Genomic DNA, 21,872 nt, shown 5'->3' with positions numbered 1-21,872 from the left:
TCGTGTTGCTGTTGGATGCCATCGAGTCGATGCCAACTCATAGTGACCCTGTAGGACAGAGAAGAACTGCCCCACAGGGTTTCCAGGCTGTAATCCTTAAGGAAGGAGACTGCCACATCTTTCTCCCACATAGTGGCTGATGGCTTCAAACCGCTGACTCTTCAGTTCGTAGCTGAATGCTTAACCATTGCACCATCAGCACTCTTTGATGCAAACTATAGACTTCAGTTAATAATAATGTATCAAGACTGGTTTGTCAATGTTAACAAATGTACCACAGGAATGCTAGATGTTAGTCATAGGTGAAACAGTGTACAGAAGAGACGGGGTATGTGGGAACTCGGAACTTTCTGTACAATTTTTTTCTGTAAACTAAAACTGCTCTAAAAATAAAATTCATTAAAAAAAAAGTATAGTCACATTGACCACATCATCCTCATTCCTAAGAGGTGGGTAGGACTGGTAATGCTAGCCTAGAATAATCTCAGAGCCCAGGTTATAAGAGACCAGACCCCCATGGCCCATTACCTCTTCAGCCTGCATCATCTTAAAGACTTCTCCAAACTGAGACCTCTCCCCTGTTCCAATAACGACACCCTGTGTTCAGAAAACAGAAGTGTGAGACTGGAGGGCTGAAGGCATGCTGGGGAGGAGAGGCTGTGGCCCTGCCAGCTCTGGGTTCACCTGGCCTTTCCCATACTGCACCAGCGTGCCCATGAAAACGATGTTGCTCAGCGTGGTGAGGTCTCCCCCGCCTGGCAGGGGGCTGTCCGTCTTACTGCATGGCTCAGCTTCTCCAGTAAAACTAGACTCGTCCACCAAGAGGTCTGTCACCTGAGGGCAAAAAGGAAAAGAGAATGGGATCTTCCCTCTCACCCTGCAATCTGGTGGCTTTACAAGCTCAGAACGGTATTCAGAGCCTTAATGTCATTTGTCAGTGGATGTAAAACAGTGAACACACGCAGTGAACGAGTATCAGAATCATGGCCAGACACCTCCAACAACTGGAAACACTTTTCTGAACCACTTTGAATGTGTGGCCCCCCTTTTTTTTTTTTTTAATTTTTATTGAGCTTCAAGTGAACGTTTACAAATCAAGTCAGTCTGTCACATATAAGTTTATATACACCTTACTCCATACTCCCACTTGCTCTCCCCCAATGAGTCAGCCCGTCCAGTCTCTCCTTTTGTGACAATTTTGCCAGCTTCCAACCCTCTCTACCCTCCCATCCCCCCTCCAGACAGGAGATGCCAACACAGTCTCAAGTGTCCACCTGATACAAGTAGCTCACTCTTCATCAGCATCTCTCTCCTACCCACTGTCCAGTCCCTTTCATGTCTGATGAGTTGTCTTTGGGAATGGTTCCTGTCCTGGGCCAACGGAAGGTTTGGGGACCATGACCGCCGGGATTCCTCTAGTCTCAGTCAGACCATTAAGTATGGTCTTTTTGTGAGAATTTGGGGTCTGCATCCCACTGATCTCCTGCTCCCTCAGGGGTTCTCTGTTGTGCTCCCTGTCAGGGCAGTCATCGGTTGTGGCCGGGCACCAACTAGTTCTTCTGGTCTCAGGATGATGTAAGTCTCTGGTTCATGTGGCCCTTTCTGTCTCTTGGGCTCATAGTTATCGTGTGACCTTGGTGTTCTTCATTCTCCTTTGATCCAGGTGGGTTGAGACCAATTGATGCATCTTAGATGGCTGCTTGCTAGCGTTTAAGACCCCAGACACCACTCTTCAAAGTGGGATGCAGAATGTTTTCTTAATAGATTTTATTACGCCAATTGACTTAGATGTCCCCTGAAACCATGGTCCCCAGACCCCTGCCCCTGCTATGCTGGCCTTCGAAGCATTCAGTTTATTCAGGAAACTTCTTTGCTTTTGGTTTAGTCCAATTGTGCTGACCTCCCCTGTATTGTGTGCTGTCTTTCCCTTCGCCTAAAGTAGTTCTTATCTACTATCTAATTAGTTTTGGGATCTAATTAGTAAATGCCCCTCTCCCACCCTCCCTCCCTCCCCTCTCTCGTAACCACAAAAGAATGTTTTCTTCTCAGTTTAAACTATTTCTCAAGTGTTTATAATCTCACACTTTCTTTTAATGTTATTTGGAATATTAAAGTGATAATTAACTTAGAATATACCTTTCAAAGCACCTTTGTTCCTCTCCTGATACACCATACCCTGCCTACCTTGGAGATGCCCACATAATCTGCATGGCTTGAACATCACTGAGTCAGGTTAGTATTGACAACCTAATGTTATGTTAGTGTCCCTGGGTGGTACAAACAGTTAACGCACTTGGACACTAACCAAAAGATTTGCATTTGAGTCCACTCAGAGGTGCCTTGGAAGAAAGGCCTGGAGATCTACCTCAGAAAAATCAGCCACTGCAAACCCTACGGAGCACAGTTCTACTCTGACACACATAGGGTCGCCATGAGTTGGAGTTGACGCCACAGCAACAAATTTGGTAATGTTATGTTAACATCAGAAACACACCACACCCCCCAGGCAAGGAGAATAGAGGTACTGACATCTAAAAAACACCTACGACAGGCCAGGTCCTGTGCTAAGTACCTCACAAGGCTTATCTCTTAATCTTCATACCCTACAAGGATGATGCTATTATTTTTTCCATTTTACAGATAAGGACACTGATGCACAAAGAGGTTAAGTGACTTGCTCAAGGTTACACAGCTAGTTAGTGGCTGAGCAGAGATTTGAACCAAGGCTCTGGTTCCAGACCTGCACTCAAAACCATTTTGCAAAATTGCCTCTTGACCACAGACGCAGTAGATACCACTCAAAAGGCAAGACTCTTCTGTCCTCCCTTCCATGGTGGAGCTGCCGTATTGGCTCTTAACTGCCCACTTCCAGACTCTCAGTATGCCAGACAGAAATGCATCCCAGCTTGGTTTAAGTCACTATGTTTTTCTTAATATAGTGATTCAAACGCAACTCTCAAATGACCTAGAGTTTGTATTTGTCCTTTTGCATTTGTAATTTTGAGCCCCAGGCCACCAAAGGAAAGCCAAAGGACATTATGGGGCAGCTTCTCACTCACAGTGAAAACGAGATGTGAGAACTGCGTCACCCCGTCCCTCAGGCTGCTGACCCCACAGACCTGGGCCGTAGAAAGTGGCAGCACATCCCCAAACAAGCAGAGATTTAGTTTCCAGAAAACACTGTCTAAATGAGACATGATAATAATTAGAATTTTATGACAGCAGTTTGAATAAATTGTACTTAATTTGCAAGCTTGGCTCAGTGGTGCAGTTGTATAAGCATTCAAAGCACACGGGCTGTATACCCATTTTTATCTGTATACATTTAGGTAACACTGGAAAGGGCCCTCCATCCAGTGTCTGAGTTCGAGAGACGTAATTAGAACTACATGATGTGCTGATACTGTGAACAGCAGGAGGTTTGGGAGAGGGAGACAGGAGAGGGGAGTGGGATGAGCTGGAAGCATAGCAGAGGCTCCTGGAGGATCGAAGACTTGAAACAGACCCTGAGATGAGCAGACATTTGGTGACAGAGTCAGGCAAGTTCTCTAGAGAGGGAAAAGGCAGCAAGTTGGGGCACAGATGGTGGATGAACATGATAGCATGCTTGATTAAAGTAACCACAAAGTGGGGAGATGAAGAGCTCTCTTCTCCCACCACTCCAAACCAATCCAACCCATTGCCACTGAGTCAATTCCGACTCACAGCAATCCTGTAGGACAGAGCAGAATGGCTCCATAGGGTTTCTACGGCTGTATATCTTGACAGAAGCACACTGCCACATCTTTCTCCCAAGGAGAGGCTGGTGAGTTCAAACCACCGACCTTTCAGTTAGCAGCCGAGCATTTAGTCATTGCACCACCAGGGCTCCTTCCGACCACTTCACCCACCTGAAAAGAACAGAAGCCTGTCAACTGAGAGAGGTCAGCAGCCTGGGGTGCTGGGAGATTCAGTTCTCCCACCTCTTTTCTCACTGGGTCAGGAGCTGCCCCACAACGTCACCAATGCACCCTCTTTGGAGTGGCAGGTGGTTGGTGGAGCTGGGCACTGTCCCAGGTGCTGAAGCCAGAAGCAGGAAGGTGAGCTGCCCCTGCCCTCAAGGGGTGCTGAAGGGAAGATGGGACTTAACTTAGCCAAGAGGAGAGGGCACAGGCAAAAAAACAGGAGGGCGTGTGACTCACCTGGGGACACATGTGAGGAACTGCTTGACTGGAGCATTTGCAGAAGGTGTGGTTGGAGCCCACTTGTGTTTGGCATTGACTGCCAGGCTAAGAAATGTGGATATGACCTTGCAAGTAATGAGGAGCCATTACTTGGGCAGAGAAGAAGGAACATGGTGGAATTGGACAAAACTGTGTTAGATTCTCGGGGAGGTAGGGCAGTTGAAGGTAAGGAGAAGCCTACAGACAGAAATCACTGCTGCGGCCCCAGTGAGGCACAGTATGGCTCTTGATGAGGGGTGTGATGGGTAGAGAAGGAGGGGGCCAGACAGAAGAAATAGTAGAATGGGCAGAAATTGAAGACTCACTAGCAATAGGAGACTAACTAGACCAATTAGCAGAAGTAGGTAATGGAAGGAAAGGCAGAGGGTACCAAGGTTTAGAGCTAAACATATTTTATAAAGCATTTTAAAAATAAGCATCTTTGATCCTGGTTGCATTCAATAAGATCTATTCGGGGTTGGCAGGAATCTAACAGGTCGAGGCTAAGTGAACATCCCCACCCTCTGAGCCAAGATGTGAGCCTTGATTCTCCCTCACATTCATTATTATTCCTGTGGTTGAGTACAGGTCTTATGACTTTGTAAGTGTACTTTCTTTTTTAAAATCATATTTGCAATTGTGACAATGATTTGGGAAACCTTAGTCCTCCTCCCAGCTCCCCCGTCATCACTGAAAGTTACCTGTCAGGAGTAAATTCTGGATTGTCAATTCTTCTGGGCTAGAAGCACCATGAGGACAGGGACCAGGTCTGCTTTCTCCACTGTGTCCTCAGTACCCAGCAGTCCTGGGCACATAGTATGCTCAGGAAATATTCGTTAAGTAAATAAGTGATGGGGGCATGGGTGGGCAGGGGGAGGACCCTGGGGCAGGAAGAAAGGAGAGACAGGCTCTGAGAAGTGCCTGAATCAGGTCAGCAGAATATTAGACCCCAAAGACATCCATGTCCTAATCCCTGGAACCTATGGATATGTTACTTTACATAGTAAAAGGGGCTGTGCAGATGTGATTAAGTTAAGGACCCTGAGATGGGAGATGATCCTGGATTCCTCAAGTGGACTTTTATAAGAGAAGCAGGAGGGCCAGAGTCAGAGGAGATGAGACAACGGAAACAGGTCAGAGTAAAGCAGGGCCACCAGCCAAGGAATGTGGGTGGCCTCAGGAAGCTGGAAAAGGCAAAGAAATGGATTTCCCCTGGAGTCTTTGGAGGGTATACGGCCCTGCCAACACCCTGATCTTGGCCCAGTGACACCCATGTTGGCCTTGTGACCTCTGGAACTGTGAGATGATAAATGTTATTTTCAGCCACTAAGTTTATAGTCATTGTTACAGCAGCAAGAGGAAACTCATACATTGAAGAAACTCAGAGGAAGACATGGAGACAGAAAAAGAGACAGACAGCTAGATTCAGGGTCAGAAGACCACTTTGTGGTTAAGGACCTGGGTGTGGGGGCCGGATGGCCTGGGTTGGAATCCCCCCACACTGCCATTGTGTGACCACAGGTGAGCTCCTTAATCTCTCTAGGTTCCCATGACCTCATTGTAGAATGAAAAAAGTAACAGTACTGGTCTCCTAAGGAGCCCTGGTGGTGCAGTGGTTAAATAGTTACCAAAAGGTTGGCAGTTCAAACCCACCAGCCAGTGTGTTGGAGAAAGATGTGGCAGTCTGTTTCTGTAGAGATTACAGCCTTAGAAACGTTGTGGGGTAGCTCTAGTCTGTTCTATAGGGTAGCTATGGATTGGAATCAACTTGACAGCAATGGGCGGTACTGGTCTCCTAAGGTTCTTGGAGATGAAATGGAGTCATTTGAATGCACAGTCTCGAGATACACAGAAAAATATTAGTCCTCTTCATGCGAGAAAAATAAAGGGCGACAGAAGATGGAGCTTCTGGGTCAAAAAGGAACAGAGCTGGTTGGGCTGGGAGGAAGCTTCTGGTAACTCCAGAGCACAATGATTGTTAAGTGGCAAAGAGGGCTCAGAGAAGGATGTGGGAGGGCCAAAAATCAAGTCAGAGGCCAGAACCCACACAACGCCAGTGGCTGCCAAGGGGGCGGGGCCTGTGCAAAGATGGGGTACAACTGAGGCCTCACATGGAAGCCCACGTCACTTCCTACTCAGCAGACACAAAGGTTCTGCCAACTCGCCCCACATGCAGCCCTGCACGACTTGGAGTCCCAACAAATGCAATTCAAACCCCTTTTTATTTTAGAAATGGGGGGGAGGGGGAGAAAAAGCAGTAGGTGACCTAGTCTCACTGGCTGTACCAGGTCAGCAATTAGACTGAGAGCTCTTGCCTTGGCTTCCACCCCGGGAGAGAAAATACTGTTTGGTGACTACCCCCGTCCCGACACTATGCAAAAGGGCTATTATTTGGGTCACTTGTTTTAAGAGCTTTCTTGCACAGGCTGCTTCCTGGATCTAAACGGTTTTAAAGTGTATGAAGCCCTCCTGGATTTTAAAGTTTAGCAGTTGATAAAAATTTTCCACTGTGAACAAACAAAGCTACTGATTGTTAAATGGAGTTGCAAAATACCAAAGGGGAAACACGCGGAGGAGTGTTCCTGGCTGGTAGCCTTGAAAGAAACTTCGTGGTTTCAATGAACAGGGAACGATATAATCTAAATAAGCAGGGCAAGCAACATGCAAGTCAAGGTAGTAAGGGAGCTACGTGAATTTTAAAAAATGGCTTCAAAGAACTGTTGCAGAGATACAACATTGGTTTAAAAATAAAATCAATGACTGATATTCAGGGACTGCTCCCCAAGCAATGGCAGGGGCTCATTTTAAACATTGTAACAACCCCATCAGGTGGAAAGTAATCGCAACCCTTTTATAGATGGGGAAACTGAGGCTCAGAGTGAATGCCTTCTCCAAAGTCACACATTGGGAGACACAGAGCCAGGACTGGAAACCCAGTGCTTTGTGACCACCGGCTTGTCTTCAATGGTGACAGCAAAGCAACCTGTCCATCACCCAACCTGCTGCCACTGTCCTAGGCTCTTTGCGTACACTAAGCCATTTGATCCTTACAATCACCCAAAGAGGCATTATCATCCCCATTTCACATATCAGGAAACTGAGGCACAGAGCAGTTAAGTGACTCACTCAGGGTCACACAGCTTGTGAACTGTACACCCAGGCCTCAAACCAGGCGGCCAGCCCCAGGGTGTACCACAGGGCCCTCCGCACTGCCTCTCTGCCTCTACAACAGCACCTGTAGCGGGCACGAGTCCCTCTCCTTGGCTGCCCAAAGTCTGGAAGCCCAGTTCCCCTCCTGAGGCCTCCTCCCACTATGAGGCAGAACCCACTTTCCAGGGGAGAACTGAAAATGTCAGCCTGGCTCTCCCAGCTGTCCTTGCAGGCAGGACTTGGTCACCTGACAATGGTTCTTCCACTTGGCTCCATATGCCCCTAACATGGAAGGGGACGCTGGTGCAAGGAGAAGCAGGGCTGTGAGGGGACCATTTCTGGTCACAGCAGAGGTGGCAGCGGCACGAGCAGGGGCATCACTGGGGACCAGGTCTGCAGTGTGGCTTTTTGAGTTTGTTCATCAAACTGTTGCATCACCCTGGTTGGGCAGCTCTCCCAGGAAGTCTGAGCTACCCAATATTGTACTCAATTCCTCCTTTTTCATACATGACCTGTCGTCGATTTCTGTTGCTTGCAATGAAGAGCTCTGGCCGATACTGAACATCGGATAGCATTGTCAAGCTTTGTCCTCTCTTCTCTGTGGTTGGCACCAAGCAGGCATCAAGAAATGCCCATTGAACAGAATTCTCCCCAACTCTCCTGCAACACTGATTCCCCGCATGTCGTGGGACTAGAACGTGAGCTCAGCGAGGGTAGGGATTTGTGTATTCTCTCCATGACATCATCACCAGCGCCTACCAGAGTAGCTGGCACATAGTAGGTACTCAATAAATAAACGGTGAGTGAAGGAAGGAGTCACTGTAGGGTATGGTTGAAATGTTAATACTGGGTATCACTGGGTTGAATGCTGGAGCCACTCACAAAGTTGGGCGAATCAGGGTGACAGTAATGGACATGGCCACCTGGCTCACAAAGATACCTTCCCAGTGGTCATGTTTGTTGCACCCCTTTCCCATCCTTCTTCTGGGTCACCTCTCTGTCTACATGGCCAGGCCTGGCCAATCAGGGGCCTTCCCTGGGACTTTTCTGCCTGCTGTTGTTGGGGAAGAGCCCCATGGCCACAAGCTCTGAAGATATGAATCTGGGATGGGGGGAGGGACGCCCATCTGAGGAGGAGTGTGTGGCACCAGAAGATATTGAGAAGCAGACGTGAGAGCGAGGAGAGGAAGAGAGGTTGTGCCTGTGTCTGAGGCCCTGGATCCAGCTGTCACTGATGCAGGCTCTATTCCTGCTCTTCTACCATTGGGTCACATGAGCCAGTAAGTTCTATGTTTTGCCCGAAGGTGATTTGAATTGGATCCCTGTCCACTGCACCCCAATTCTCAATTAAGGGTACAAAAACAGCTCTGTGGCTGAGGATATCAACCACCCCACCTTCTAGCATAACTGCCGGGCATCCCTTCCCCCTCCACAGCCTCACTTGTTCCATTGGGAAGACAGGAGGATACAGGGGATAATGGGACAGGATTTGGACTTGCACAGACCTATGTTCAAATTCCAGTTCTGCTATCTAGTGGCTGTCTTAGTTATCTAGTTCTCCTATAACAGAAATACCACTAGTGGATGGTTTTAACACACAGAAATTTATTTTCTCACACTTTCAGAGGCTAGAAGTCTGAATTCAGAGCACCAGCTCAAGAGGAAGGTGTTCTCTATCAGCTCTGGGAGAAGGTCCTTGTTTCTTCAGCTTCTGCTTCCTGGCTCCTTGGCAATCTCCGTGTATCTTGGCATTTATCTTACCCCATCTCTCTCTCTGCTTGCTTGCTTAATCTCTTTATATCTCAAAAGAGATTGACTCAAGATATACCTACACTAATCCTGCCTCATTAACATAACAAAGACAACTCATTCCCAAATGGGATTATAACCACAGGTATAGAGACTAGGATTTACAACACATATTTTGGGGGCACATAATTCAATCCATGACAGTGACCGTGCACCACAGGCAAATTGCCAAGCCTCTCTGAGTGTTAGCTTCTCTGTAACATAAAGACACAGCATGACCACTTCCCAGAGCCCTTTAACCTGACTTAATTGGTTCATAGTGTTTTATATTAAAACAGAACAGAGCTCTACAGGGCATCAGGGACATTCCAGAACTACCGCTCAGCTCCCTTTGACACTGCCCGAGCCTGAGACCGAGTGCCTCCTTAAATGTAGCGCCCTGGACAGAAATCCGGATACCCTAGTCCCGGCCTGCGGAGAGGTCTATAAGTCCGGGCAGAGGGGGCAGAATGCCCGAGTGGCCACGTAGGAGGTGGCTCCTGGCTCCCGCCTCTGGTTTACTGATCGATGGCTGGGCTATGGTGAAAGCAGGTCCCGGACCGTAGCCTCGGCCCTCCTGCCCCTCCCTTGGTACCCACTCCTGCCAGTGAGAACATGTCACCACAAGTCAACCAGGCAGGTGACCTGTGCTTCATCCTCTATCACTGGAAGCTTTGAACAGTCTTTAAGCATTCTTGGAAGGAGCCCTAAAATGATGACTCCAGTAAACAGAACACTCTTTCAACTCAATGAAGCCCTTCCTGGGCATCCAAGACGGTCTCAAAGAGCCTCAGTCATTGTTCTGTGAAGCCATGACACCCTGACACCTCTGCAGGTTGGGGGACCGTAGGCCCTACAATCAATGTCCCAAACCGTGTATTAGAAACGCGTGTGCTGCTTTTTATAATTTTTGGTTTTGTGTGTTGTTTTGTGGATGCTGTTAGGTCTACCTCCTCATCACCAAACACCCCAGGTTAATTTGCTACAGCTGTCTACTCTGAACTAGAAAATCACAACCAAAACGCTAGACTTAATACTTAGAATGAGGATAAATAATCTATGGCGGTGTCATGGAACAATTTGTGCATATGTTTTTTGAATGAGAAACTAGTTTGCTCTGTAAACTTTAAAGCACGATAAAAGAAAAAAAGAATATATGGAGGATAGATTGAAGGGCTTTCAGCTCAAAGTGGAGTCCCTGAGTGGTACAAATGATTAAGTGCTCGACTGCTAACCAAAAGGTTGGAAGTTCAAGTCCACTCAGAGGTACATGAGAAGAAAACGCTGGCAGTCTACTTCAAAAATATCAGCCACTGAAAACCCTATGGAGCACAGTTTTCCTCTGACGCATGTGGGATCTCTAGGCGTCAGAGTCAACTTGATGGTAACTGGAAAATGCTTAAGACTGGCTTGTTTGGCGCCTTTTTTGGCTGATCTGTGTGTATGCACATACCCATGTGTGTGCATGTCTGTGTGTGTGCCTGTGTACGTGCTGAGGTAGAGGGAGCAAGACCATGAAGTGTGTCCTCCGGCTGAGCTCAGGGTCTGCATGCCCTGCGGACGAGGCTTTGGGGTGCTCACCTCAGTGAGGCGGATGTCTGCCGGGATGCGGTCGCCAATCGAGAGTGACACAATGTCTCCGGGAACCAGGTCTCGTGCAAGCAGGTGCTGGAGTTTCCCTTCTCTTATGCTGCATTTGAGAGAGAAAAAGGCAAAAGCATCCACGATGACACCCGTCGTTTACACACTTGGATAGATCAGAGCAAAGGTGATAAATACATACTTTCTCTCTCGGCTAGGGACACACTCTTGTGCCTGTATGGATTTTATTGCTGTAATTCATCTTTACTAAAAGACTTTGGGGAAATTTGTGGCTTCTGGGCAGCCCTGTGTGTCATCTGAAAATGGGGCTAAGCACTCGGCTGCTAACCAAAGGGTTGGCGGTTCGAACCCACCGGTCACTCCAAGGGAGAAAAGACCTGATGATCTGCTCCAGTGAAGATTACAGCCTAGGATACCCTGTGGGAGTTCTGCTCTGTCCAGCGGGGTTGCTGTGAGTTGGAATCGACCCAACAGCAAACAACAACAACATAACAACAAGTGCACATCCCAGGTGGTGCAAATGGTAAGTGCTCGGCTGCAAACAGAAAGATTGGAAGTTTGAGTCCGCCCAGAGGCACCTCAAAAGAAAGGCCAATGATCTACTTCCAAAAAGGTCGTAGCCTTGAAAACCCTATGGAGCTCAGGTTTTTTTTTTTTTTTTTTTTCTCTTTTTTAATTGTACTTTAGATGAAGGTTTACAGAACAAACTAGTTTCTCATTAAACAGTTAGTACACATACTGTTTTATGACATTGGTTAACAACCCCACTACATGTCAACACTCTCCCTTTTCAACCCTGGGTTCCCTATTACCAGCTTTCCTGTTCCCTCCTGCCTTCCACCCCCTGCCCCAGGGCTGGTGCGCCCCTTTAGTCTTGTTTTGTTCCATGGGCCTGTTCAATCTTTGGCTAAAGGGTGAACCTCAGGAGTGGCCTCATTACCGAGCTGAAAAGGTGTCTGGCGGCCATACTCTTAGGGTTTCTCCAGTCTCTGTCAGGCCAGCAAGTCTGGTCTTTCTTTTTGAGTTAGAATTTTGTTTAACATTTTTCTCCAGCTCTGTCCGGGACCCTCTATTGTGATCCGTGTCAGAGCAGTCAGCGGTGGCAGCCGGGCACCATCTAATTGTGCTGGACTCAGTCTGGTGGAGGCTGTGGTAGATATGGTCCATTAGTCCTTTGGACTAATCTTTCCCTCATAATTTTTCTTCATTTTTACTTGCACCCAAAGGGGTGAGACCAGTGGAGTGTCCTAAATGGCCACTCACAGGATTTTAAGACCCCAGACACTACTCACCGCAGTAGAATGTAGAACATTTTCTTTATAAACTTTGTTATGCCAGTTGAGCTAGATGTTCCCTGAGACCATGGTCCCCACAGCCCTCAGCCTGGCACTTTGGTCCCTCAGGGAGTTTGGATGTATCTATGGTGGAGCTCAGTTCTACTCTGACATTCATGGGATCATCACAAAATAGGAATCGACTCAATGACAACTGGCTTTTTTGGTTTTTGCTTTTTTATAGTTTACTCTCTGTGGAAACAACTCCTGACGACTTCCGGAAGCATTCTGCCTGTCTAGAGCAGTGATTCTAAAGCCTGTTTAGTGGAGCCTACTGCTAACATCATGTCCCTCCCCAGAGCACACGCCATTTTTGGGTGCAGAGCCCAACTAGAGAAGTCAAGCCCAGGAGAGCCTGTCAGAGCTTCGAGGAGCATCGCAATGCCCGGGACGTCTGGGACCACCGTCCCACAGTGCAGTGACTGTCTGCACGTCCGTATACCACTAGATAATGATGTGCGTTTGTGCACAGGTCCCGCAGAACCCCACCACACACTGCCTCTGGCTGGCAGCAGCAGCCTCCCCTCTGGCTTCCTTCCATTCCTCCCGCACACAGAGGCCTGAGAGCTCTTTACATGTGAAAACCAGCCCACAGCTTCCTTTTGCTGCAAACCTCTGATGCCTCCTGCTGCCCTGGGAATCAAGTCCAAGGACCTCCATCTGTCCGCCTCTTCCCCCTCCTGTTGCTCCCCCCTCACTCTGTCCAGCCCCTGGACACACCCAGTTCTTTCTAGTCTCAGAGTCTATGGAGACCTTGAAAGTGGGAGCAGACACCCCCCGCCATGGTTTTTTATTGCACAGTGTAGCCTTCAGGGGGTGGGTCCTGACCACCTTAATATCAGCAGGGCCCCATTCTCTGTCTGAGATTGGCTCAGGCACTAGCCCATGAAACGTGAGTGCTCACTCTTCACACACTCACTCTCTCATACACACACACTGGCCTTTTCTTCCGCAGGACTTTTTCATGTCTGGCTGCGATGCTTGCAACTGTGCAGCCATCTCGGGACCATGAGGAGATCCAGACAGAGAACAAAGTCAACAAGCCAAAGTTGGCAGAGAAATGAAAAGACCAAGTCCTTGGTGCCATTTTGAATTGACTAACGCCACTGGCCTGCACCTCAGATCCTTGCTACATGGCATAACATATATTCCTGGTGGTTTGTGCAACTGAGTTGGAGTTTTCTGTTCCCTGTGGCCAAGAGCACCTATCAGATACACAGCTGCTGTTCCCTCTGTCTCTGACATCCTTCCCTCAGCTTTTTCTGTGGCTGGGTCCTTCTGTTTCTCAGGCGTGAACTTAAATGTCAGCTCCTTCTTAGACGTCAGGTCAGGGCAGCCCGGTCACCCACCGTTACGGATTGAATTATGATATGTACCTGTGAATGTGACCCTCTTTGAGGAAATAGGGTTTTTCTTTGCAGATGTTACCAGTTCACGAAGTCATACCGGAGCAGGGTGGGTCTTAACCCTAATCCTTTCTAAGTGGCATCTTATAAAAGGGGAAAACAGACGTGGAAACGGATAGACACACAGGGGGAAGACGCAGGAACGCCAAGATCCCCGGCAGCCACCAGAAGCTAGGTAATCTGGCACAGAACAGCTCCTCTCTCAAAGCCCCAGAAAGAATCAATGTGGTCAAGACCCTGAGTTTGGACTTCTAGCCTCCACAACTATAAGAAAGTAAATTTCTATTCCTTAAAGCTAGCCACGTTGTGGTATTTTGTTACAGCAGCTTTAGGAGACTAAGACACCCACTATCTAAAGTCACCCCTCTCCACCAGTCACTGTTGTACCGCTGTGGGGTTTGTTTTAACTTTTGTTTAGTTTTGGGGTTTTGCTGTTTTAACTTGAACACACCTGCCATGTTCTGGAATCCCCTGTTTTTCCTTGCTTATTACCTGCCTCCCCTAATGTAGGAATGGGAGCTCTGTGAAGCCTGACACCTTTCTAATTGGCTCACAGTATAATCCCAGAGCCATTTACCCCGGAACACAGTAGGTGCTCGATAAATATTTGCTGATTGCGCAAAGGGTGGAGGGAACGCAGGAAAGGTCTGCATGCAGGTGCTCCATCCGATTAGTAAATGGAGCCTCAGAGTGAGGTCTGCTCAGCCTTCAGGTCTTCAGTGCTCTTCTCACTCTCTCAGGCAGTCTGCCCTGCTGTTCTTACACATAAAACCGCCTCTTAGAAGGGACTTCTGAGGACACGAATAATGCAGACTATCCACCTGAAAGGCTGAGACTTGATATTTAAAGACTGGGTCATCTAACCACATAAATCATTTATGCTTCCACCAGCTCGTGTGATCAGGGTCACACACCACACATCTGGTTTGTTGACGTCCTTGTCTGTCCAGCTGTGAAACCCAGACATTTTAACTGCGCCCCGCCCCCGTAACTTGTCTGGAGGCCCTGAGGGGTGCAAACAGTCACCATGCTCAGCTGTACTGCCCCCCATAGCTCATCTGGAGCCCCTGCGTGGTGCGAACAATTAACATGCTCAGCTGCTAAGTGAAAGGTTGACTGTTTGAGTTCAGCCAGAGGGGCCTCAGAAGAAAGGCCTGGAGATCTACTCCTAAAAAACCAGTCATCGAAAACATTATGGAGCACAGTTCTACTCTGACACACATAGGGTCACTATGAGTCAGACTGGGTTTGATGGCAACTGGTTTTTTATGGCCTGTTTAGAATCAACTCCTCTTCCCTAATGCTCCCATATCGTCCTTTTTGGGTCCCTGTTTCATTGTTCATCCTTCTCTGTCTTGTATCAGGGACCTGAACATACATACAAAGACATACCATAATTGCCAATTCCTTGAGAGGCAGAAAGATATCTCCCTTGATCTTTCTATCCCCCAGCCCCACGGCTTGCTTATACTGTATACGTCCAAATACAAGCTAACGTTCTTCCCCAAAAGTCACCCTTCAGAAAACAGACTTGCCTTCTAGCATAAGTCCTCCTAATGTTTCTCAGCTCATGAGATACCTTCAATGACCTTATTTTGAGCAGCAACATATATTTGGGAAAGATACATTAGCCTGAAACTACCTCAATCAATGGGAGATTCTTTTAGAAGCCAGCAAAATTCAATGCAAATTTAGCCACAGTTCCTGGGGTAAGTTTTCCTAAACTCCAGGTGTGTGGTGTTATTGCAAATGAGCCTATTAAAGGTCATTTAAAAGCAATACTGTATGTTATTCCATTTATATGTTGTTCTGAAAAGGCAGACCTCTAGGGACTGAAAACAGAGCAGTGGTTCCAGGGGCCAGAGGTGGGCTCAGTTCCTTAGGGGCATGAGGGAAGTTTCTGGGTGTTGGATGTGTTTTCCATCTTGAATGCAGTGGTGGTTACGTGACTGTCTGTACTTTTCAAAACTCATAGAGCTGTATACTGAAAAGGTCAAATTTTACTTCTATAATTTATATCTGGAGTCCCTGGATGGTATAAATGGTTAAGTTTTGGGTTGTTTGTGTGCTAACCAAAAGGTTGGAGGTTCAAGTCCACCTAGAGTTGCCTCAGAAGAAAGGCCTCTTGATCTACTTCCAAAAAATCAGCCACTGGAAACTATGAAGCAGAATTCTACTCTGACACACATGGGGTCACCATGAATCAGGGTTGGCTCCACAACAACTAGTACTTGTGACCCTGGATAAGATTTCCAATGACAGCACCCTGCATGGATTCAAAAATTGTGCTCTAATAACTTAGACACAAGTGCAGATGGCATGTTCTGGAGGACTGGGTGAAGGGCTCACAAAGTTTCCCTCGGGGTGACCAAGACCCGAGGTCAATAAGGTACGAGTAGAGGGTTGGTGCAACATTGGCTCATGAAGTGCAAGAGTCCGGTGAGGTGCAGCACTTCTAAGCAAGCACTTTTTATATAACAGCCAATTTAAAAAGTCAATTTAAACCTGTATCACTGACTTAAGAAAGTGATTTAAATAGACATTTGACTGTTTCACACGCTCCTGGCAAGAAGGACATCGAACACACAAAGTTTGTATGCTCATGTTGGCAAAACTTTCTCTCTTCTACTTGGAGAGAAGACAGAATTGCCTTATATCTGGGTGACCTTATATTCAGACATGTAAGGTAATACTGGCTGCCCAGTGAGGGCTTGCTGGGCTGCATGGTGAGCAAGGTTTCAGGTCTGTGAATTGTGCAACACCGCATATGCACAGAATGGCTAGTCTAACTGTGAAGGCAGTTTTAAGGACACGATTTTGAGTTTAGGACACCATGATTTGATATGTAACAGCCCATCCATGTATAAAAAGGCCCCGGGAGCAAGAAGGCGCCGATGCTGGAACCACCTGAGATGGCCTACTCCCCTCCCCCATGCCCTTCTGGCCTCCATCTGGCCCCGACTTTGGGCTTGTTTTAGAAACACACTTGGCAAGTTTTTAAACAATATCTCCATCTAGGAGCATCAATTATCCAAGAAGAAGAAAGAGAGGAAGCTGGGACAGGGACATGGAAGACAGACACACCATAAAACAATTTGAAATTGTCTCACAGCCAGTTTCCTGGCTACCTTCCCTCCCTGGGCCTCAGCACCATGGACTTGGGTCTCAGTTTCTTACCTGTAAGAAGGGGATAACACTGGCCTCCTTGCATGGCTGAGGTGGGTATTAAAGGAGATGCTGTACATAATGGACTTAACCCACCCACAGGGGCTGTGCCCGGGGTCTGGGTAAGCTTGAGGCATACCTGAGTCAGCCCCAGCCCCCTCCCGTCCATCCCTGTTTCCATGTCAGGATTAGGTTGATGTGAAGTTGCTTAAATTCAAGGACCAGCTGTTCTCTGCCCGAGTTCAGCTGGGGCAGGAGAAGGAGGTGCTGGGAGTAGGGGTGAGGGAGGAGACTTGGCCCTTCTGAATCATTTCATTTCTTACCAGCAAAATAAAATTACGGATTACTGGTATCATAAAACTAAATGTAGAAAATTCCAAGCCTAAAGCATTTTCCCCTTCCATGTCTTCCGGCTTCCTTTACTACCTACTGCTGTCGAGGTAATTCTGACTCATAGAAACTGATAGCACAAGGCTGAACTGCCCCATAGGGTTTCCTAGGGTGTAGTCTTTACAGAAGCAGAACATCAGGTCTTCCTCCTGCAGAGCAGCTGGTGGGTTTGAAGCAGGGATCTTTTGGTTAGCAGCCGAGTGCTTAACCACTAGCCACCAGGGCTCATTTTCCTTTACCAATGGCCCTAAAATAAGGGCCCTCACAAATCCTCAGAACTTGAGCTGTTTCATACAGTGGCCACTAGCCCCATGTGGTTACTTTAATTAAAATTCATTGAAATGAACTAGCTTTAAGAACTCAGTCGCACCAGCCACATTTCGAGTCCTCAATAGCCTCTTGTGGCTGTAGCCGCCATATTGATGGCATGGACACAGAACATCCCCATCGTCACAGAAAGTTCTACTGCACAGCATTAAGCAGAAACGCCCACGAGGTCTTGATGGACATTTTTGCCTTTTCTTTTTCCTGTCTAAACATCTTGGGTAAGAGTTGTGATAGCAGATGGCCAAGGGGCCTGTCCAGGTGGGAAAGAGACTTGTGAGATGCTTTCAAATGCCTGGACTTCATTCTCTTAGTGGCATCCCATGCTTCAATCCACTGTTTTGGTGCTTTGACTTCTTAAAGCCAAATTAACCTCTTCTGAGTCTATCCTTTGAGAATTCTATGAAAACACTGAACCCTACCCCTAGAAAAAATGGATACAGCTTTACACACAATTCAGAGGCCTTGTGAACTATTCCTTCCCAAAGATATTCTTCTAAACTGTGGCCCTGATGCAGACAGTAAGGGTAGAGGTGAAGCCCAGAGAGGTTGAGTGAGATGCCCAATGATACACAGCAACCCACTGGTAGATTTTAACTCCCAGCAGGCCGTGGTTCTCCTAGATAATGCTACAAAGGACACAACTTTTGCCAAACTCCTCAGCCCACCAGCTCCTCGGACAGACCACACAGTCATGGGGTTCTGACTTACCAGTTACATTCCGGGGGAACCAGCTTGGTCAGCTCTTCCAGGGACTTCTCTGATCTGAACTCCTGGCAAGAAGCACATAGGATGCACTGTTTAAGGGACAGGAACTTCATACAGCTCCCTTCACCCCAGCCAGGACCTCAGGAAATACACACCTGGATGAAGGCCACGGTGACCACGATCAGCACAGCCTGCAGAGCAAGGAAGAAAGTTAGTTGGCACCAGGTGCTCGGGGTACAGGTGGATGAGCTGGTGGGAGATGATGGAGGGGGCAGTCTTTGAATGCACTTCCTTCCTTCTTGAAAAGAAGTGCACTGTGCAGAAAATGTAGAAAACAAGCAAGCCAAAAAAAAAAAAAAAAGCAGAAAAGTCACCCTCAACTCTGCCACCAAGTTCACATTTTGGGGTATCTTTCTCGATTTCTTCCAGCACATACACACATACAATACGGGATCGACAGCACGTTTCCTTTTAAAAACTTCCCTTTTGGGGCCAGAACCTGCCCGAATGGACACAAAAAGAGAGTGGAGGGAAGGAGTGTGCTGTCTCACTAGGGGGAGAGCAATTAGGAGTGTATAAACCCAACCCAGTGCTGTCAAGTCGATTCCGACTCGTAGTGACCCTATAGGACAGAGGAGAACTGCCCCATAGAGTTTCCAAGGAGCGCCTGGTGGATTTGAACTGCTGAGCCTTTGGTTAGCAGCTGTAGCACTTAACCACTACGCCACCAGGGTTTCCAGGAGTGTATAGCTAGGTGTATATAAATTTTTGTATGAGAGACTGACTTGATTTGTAAACTGTCACCTAAAGCACAATAAAAATTAATTGAAAAAACAAAACACAACTTCCGTTTTCACTCAACAGTGTATTCTAATCATCATTCCAGGTCAGTAGATGTGGCCCTAACCCCAGCATTGAAAAGAGGTGCAGAAAATGTCACTGCGGGGAACAAGCCTGCTTTTGTTTTTTCCCAAGCACATCCATTTAATTTCTTCATTCCAACTCTACCCTAATTTGCCAATTGCAGTTAAGATTCAAATTTCATCTTTCATTCTGGTACAAGGAAAGCACTACCTCATTAAGTGAATGTTTTTAACTCTTCCTCACCCCTGGGCGCAGGGTTAGTAGGCTGCCCGAAGGTGTCCTCACCGCCTTGGGCTAGATACTCCCCTCCGCTCCACAGCTCAAAGGCTGGGGTTTCTCAGAGGAACTTTGACATTTCCTCATTCACTTTGCTTCAGAACCCTGAAAACAGCAGATATGAAGGAAGCAGAAGAAGACCTGTTATCATTATTGAGAAGCTTCATACTATTGTGGTTACGGAAGTGCAAACCCTGGAGCCATCCTTCCTGACTTCAAGCTCTGGCCCTGCTTCTGACCAGTTTCAAGGATTTAGGCAAGTTACTTAACTTCTTCAGGCCTCGCTTTCCTCATCTGTAAAATGGGGATAACCTCATAGCATATTAAAAGAGTTCCTATTATAATGGGGAAACCCTGGTGGTGTAGTGGTTAAGTGCTATGGCTGCTAACCAAAAGGTCAGCAGTTCAAATCCACCAGATGCTCCTTGGAAACTCTATGGGGCAATTCTACTCTGTCCTATAGGGTCGCTATGAGTCAGAGTCAGCTTGAGGGCAATGGCTTTGGCTTTTATATATAGATATATAATATATCTGGCAAATGTATTATTGTAAGTTTTTTGTTAAATAAAAATTTAAACACATATAAATCCTTGTGGTCCTCTGTCACATGCCTAATTTTCTGAGTGTTCCAGGTTTCGATCTTGTCTTCCCAACCTATCTGCTTTTTTTTTCGGGGGGGGGGGATGTTTAATATTGACTTAAAAAAAATTTTGTTGTTGTTGAGAATATACACAACAAAACATATAATTCAACAGTTTCTCCCTGTACAATTTGGTGACACTGATTGCATTTTCAAGTTGTGCAACCATTCTCACCCTCGTTTTGTGAGTTATTCCTCCCCCATTAACACAAATGTACCGCCCCCTACGGTTCCTAGCTTTCCAGGTGATGTTGTCACTTTGATCCCACATAGATAGTTCTTAAAAGAGCTAATGCTCAAGGCAGACATTCTTTACTAGCTAAGCTAAACTACTGTTTGGTTTTAAGAAGGCTTCAGGGGGTATTTTTGGTTTAAGGTTTGAAGATTATCTCAGGGCAATAGTTTCAGGGGTTCGTTCACCCCCCACGGCACCAGGAAGTCCTGAGTACATAAGAATCTGAAGTTCTGTTCTGCATTTCCCCCTTACTTTTGTCATCTTAAAAGAGTACTCACTCCAACAGAAAGTGGTGGGAATGATGCCCACCTAAAGGTGCTCCAGGGATCGATCTCTGGAGAGTGGATGATGGGCCGTCACTCAGTGCCATGTGTACAGCCCAGGATCCAGCAATTCCACACCTGGTTTTCCAGAGAACCTTGATGCATGTGCTCTGGGATCAGGAAAGGAAGGAGCTGGCTACAGCACTGCTTCCAACAGCAAAGCCTGAGAACAACCTAGTGTCAGCCAAGAGGGCGAGGGCTGGATAAACCAGGACACCTCCAGGCCAGGGAAAGGACTAGATTTGCTTTCTTGTCATTCTGATATATATAGAAACAGCAAGAGAGGGAGAATGATAGAGAGAGAGGGAGATACATTACATATATACATACACACATTTACATTTTTTTCCTTGCTTAATGAAAATAAGACTTTTTCTTAATTAAAACAAAGCCCCTTGGTGGCCCCTCACACACTCACCATAGCGATGCTGACGGCGTCTTCATACTCCTTGGTGAGCACGCTCACCAGCGCAGAGCCCAGGAGCAGCAGGATCAGGGGGTTCTTAAACTGGAAAACGAGAAACAGGGCGGGGGGTTCTTTCCTATTAGACCCTTACCAGTGTACTGGAGGCGCAAACAGTTAAGTGCTCGGCTGCTGACTGAGAGGTTGGTGGTACAAACCCACCCAAAGGTGCCTCACAAGACAGGCCTGGAGATCTGCTTGCGAAAGGTCACAGCCTTGAAGACCTTATGGAGCAGTTCTACTCTGCACAGAGGGGATCACCATGAGTTGAAGTCAACTTGACAGGAATGGATTTTTATGTGACTCAGACATTCACTCAAGGCCAGTCTTCCAGGCCAACACTAGAGGGACAGAGGGCTAAGGGAGGAAGAAGATGGCCATCCCACAGTTCTCCCCGACCCACCTGCACTCTGCCTAACCCCCCCTCCCACTACAGTTTCACCGACACTGGCTTCCCAGGGGTCATGGTGACACTGTCCCTGAAACAGACCTTGCCATCCCCTGTCACCACACCAGCTCTGGCCCATCTTTGAGTTGTTGGTCTCTTCTCACTGTATCTTCATGACCCGATAGGCCATGACCTATTCCTCCTAGCAGGACACAAGTCCTGATCCAGCATGGCCAAGGGGTCTCCTCTCACCACTCCGAGTCCCCCAAATCCTGCACGTCCCAACTGTCCAGCTTCAGGCACTAACGTGCTCATGCAAACATCCACCTGGGGCTCCAGTTATGTCCTTCTTGAGATTAGCTGCTCCAGAAACTTCCCAAAAGGATTTTTATTTTATTGTTTTATGTATGCCCCCTCATCCCACAGATACATTTCACGGTGGCTTGTGTTACAGACAATTGAAAGGAAATACAAATGCATAAAGACAGGATCAGAGAGAAGAGAGTGAAGAGCAGGATCAGGAAGAGAGTCTGAATGTGAGCCAGCAAGTCATGGTTTTTAAAACAGGGCTGCATGTTTGGCTCTGAGCTTCCCAACAGCCAAAGCAAAAGGGG

At 47.3% G+C, this 21,872-nt stretch overlaps 1 protein-coding gene across 1 annotated transcript in view; it reads right to left on the bottom strand.

Annotated features, from left to right (window-relative positions):
• The window catches only part of ATP2C2 (ATPase secretory pathway Ca2+ transporting 2), a 78,173-nt gene that overhangs the window by 26,299 nt on the left and 30,002 nt on the right, over positions 1-21,872 (bottom strand). Inside the window, exons 4-9 of the mRNA XM_049864230.1 lie at positions 20,826-20,915; positions 18,225-18,260; positions 18,073-18,134; positions 10,722-10,830; positions 685-834; positions 529-597 (exon numbers count right to left, since the gene is read on the bottom strand). Coding sequence (XP_049720187.1) covers positions 529-597; positions 685-834; positions 10,722-10,830; positions 18,073-18,134; positions 18,225-18,260; positions 20,826-20,915 — 516 coding nt within the window. The remainder of the gene's footprint in view (positions 1-528; positions 598-684; positions 835-10,721; positions 10,831-18,072; positions 18,135-18,224; positions 18,261-20,825; positions 20,916-21,872) is intronic.

Source organism: Elephas maximus, chromosome 21 (assembly GCF_024166365.1).
Source record: "Elephas maximus indicus isolate mEleMax1 chromosome 21, mEleMax1 primary haplotype, whole genome shotgun sequence".
Taxonomy (NCBI): Eukaryota; Metazoa; Chordata; class Mammalia; order Proboscidea; family Elephantidae; genus Elephas; species Elephas maximus.
Note: the sequence above shows the minus strand (reverse complement) of the source record. Positions and strands in the feature narration are given on the sequence as shown.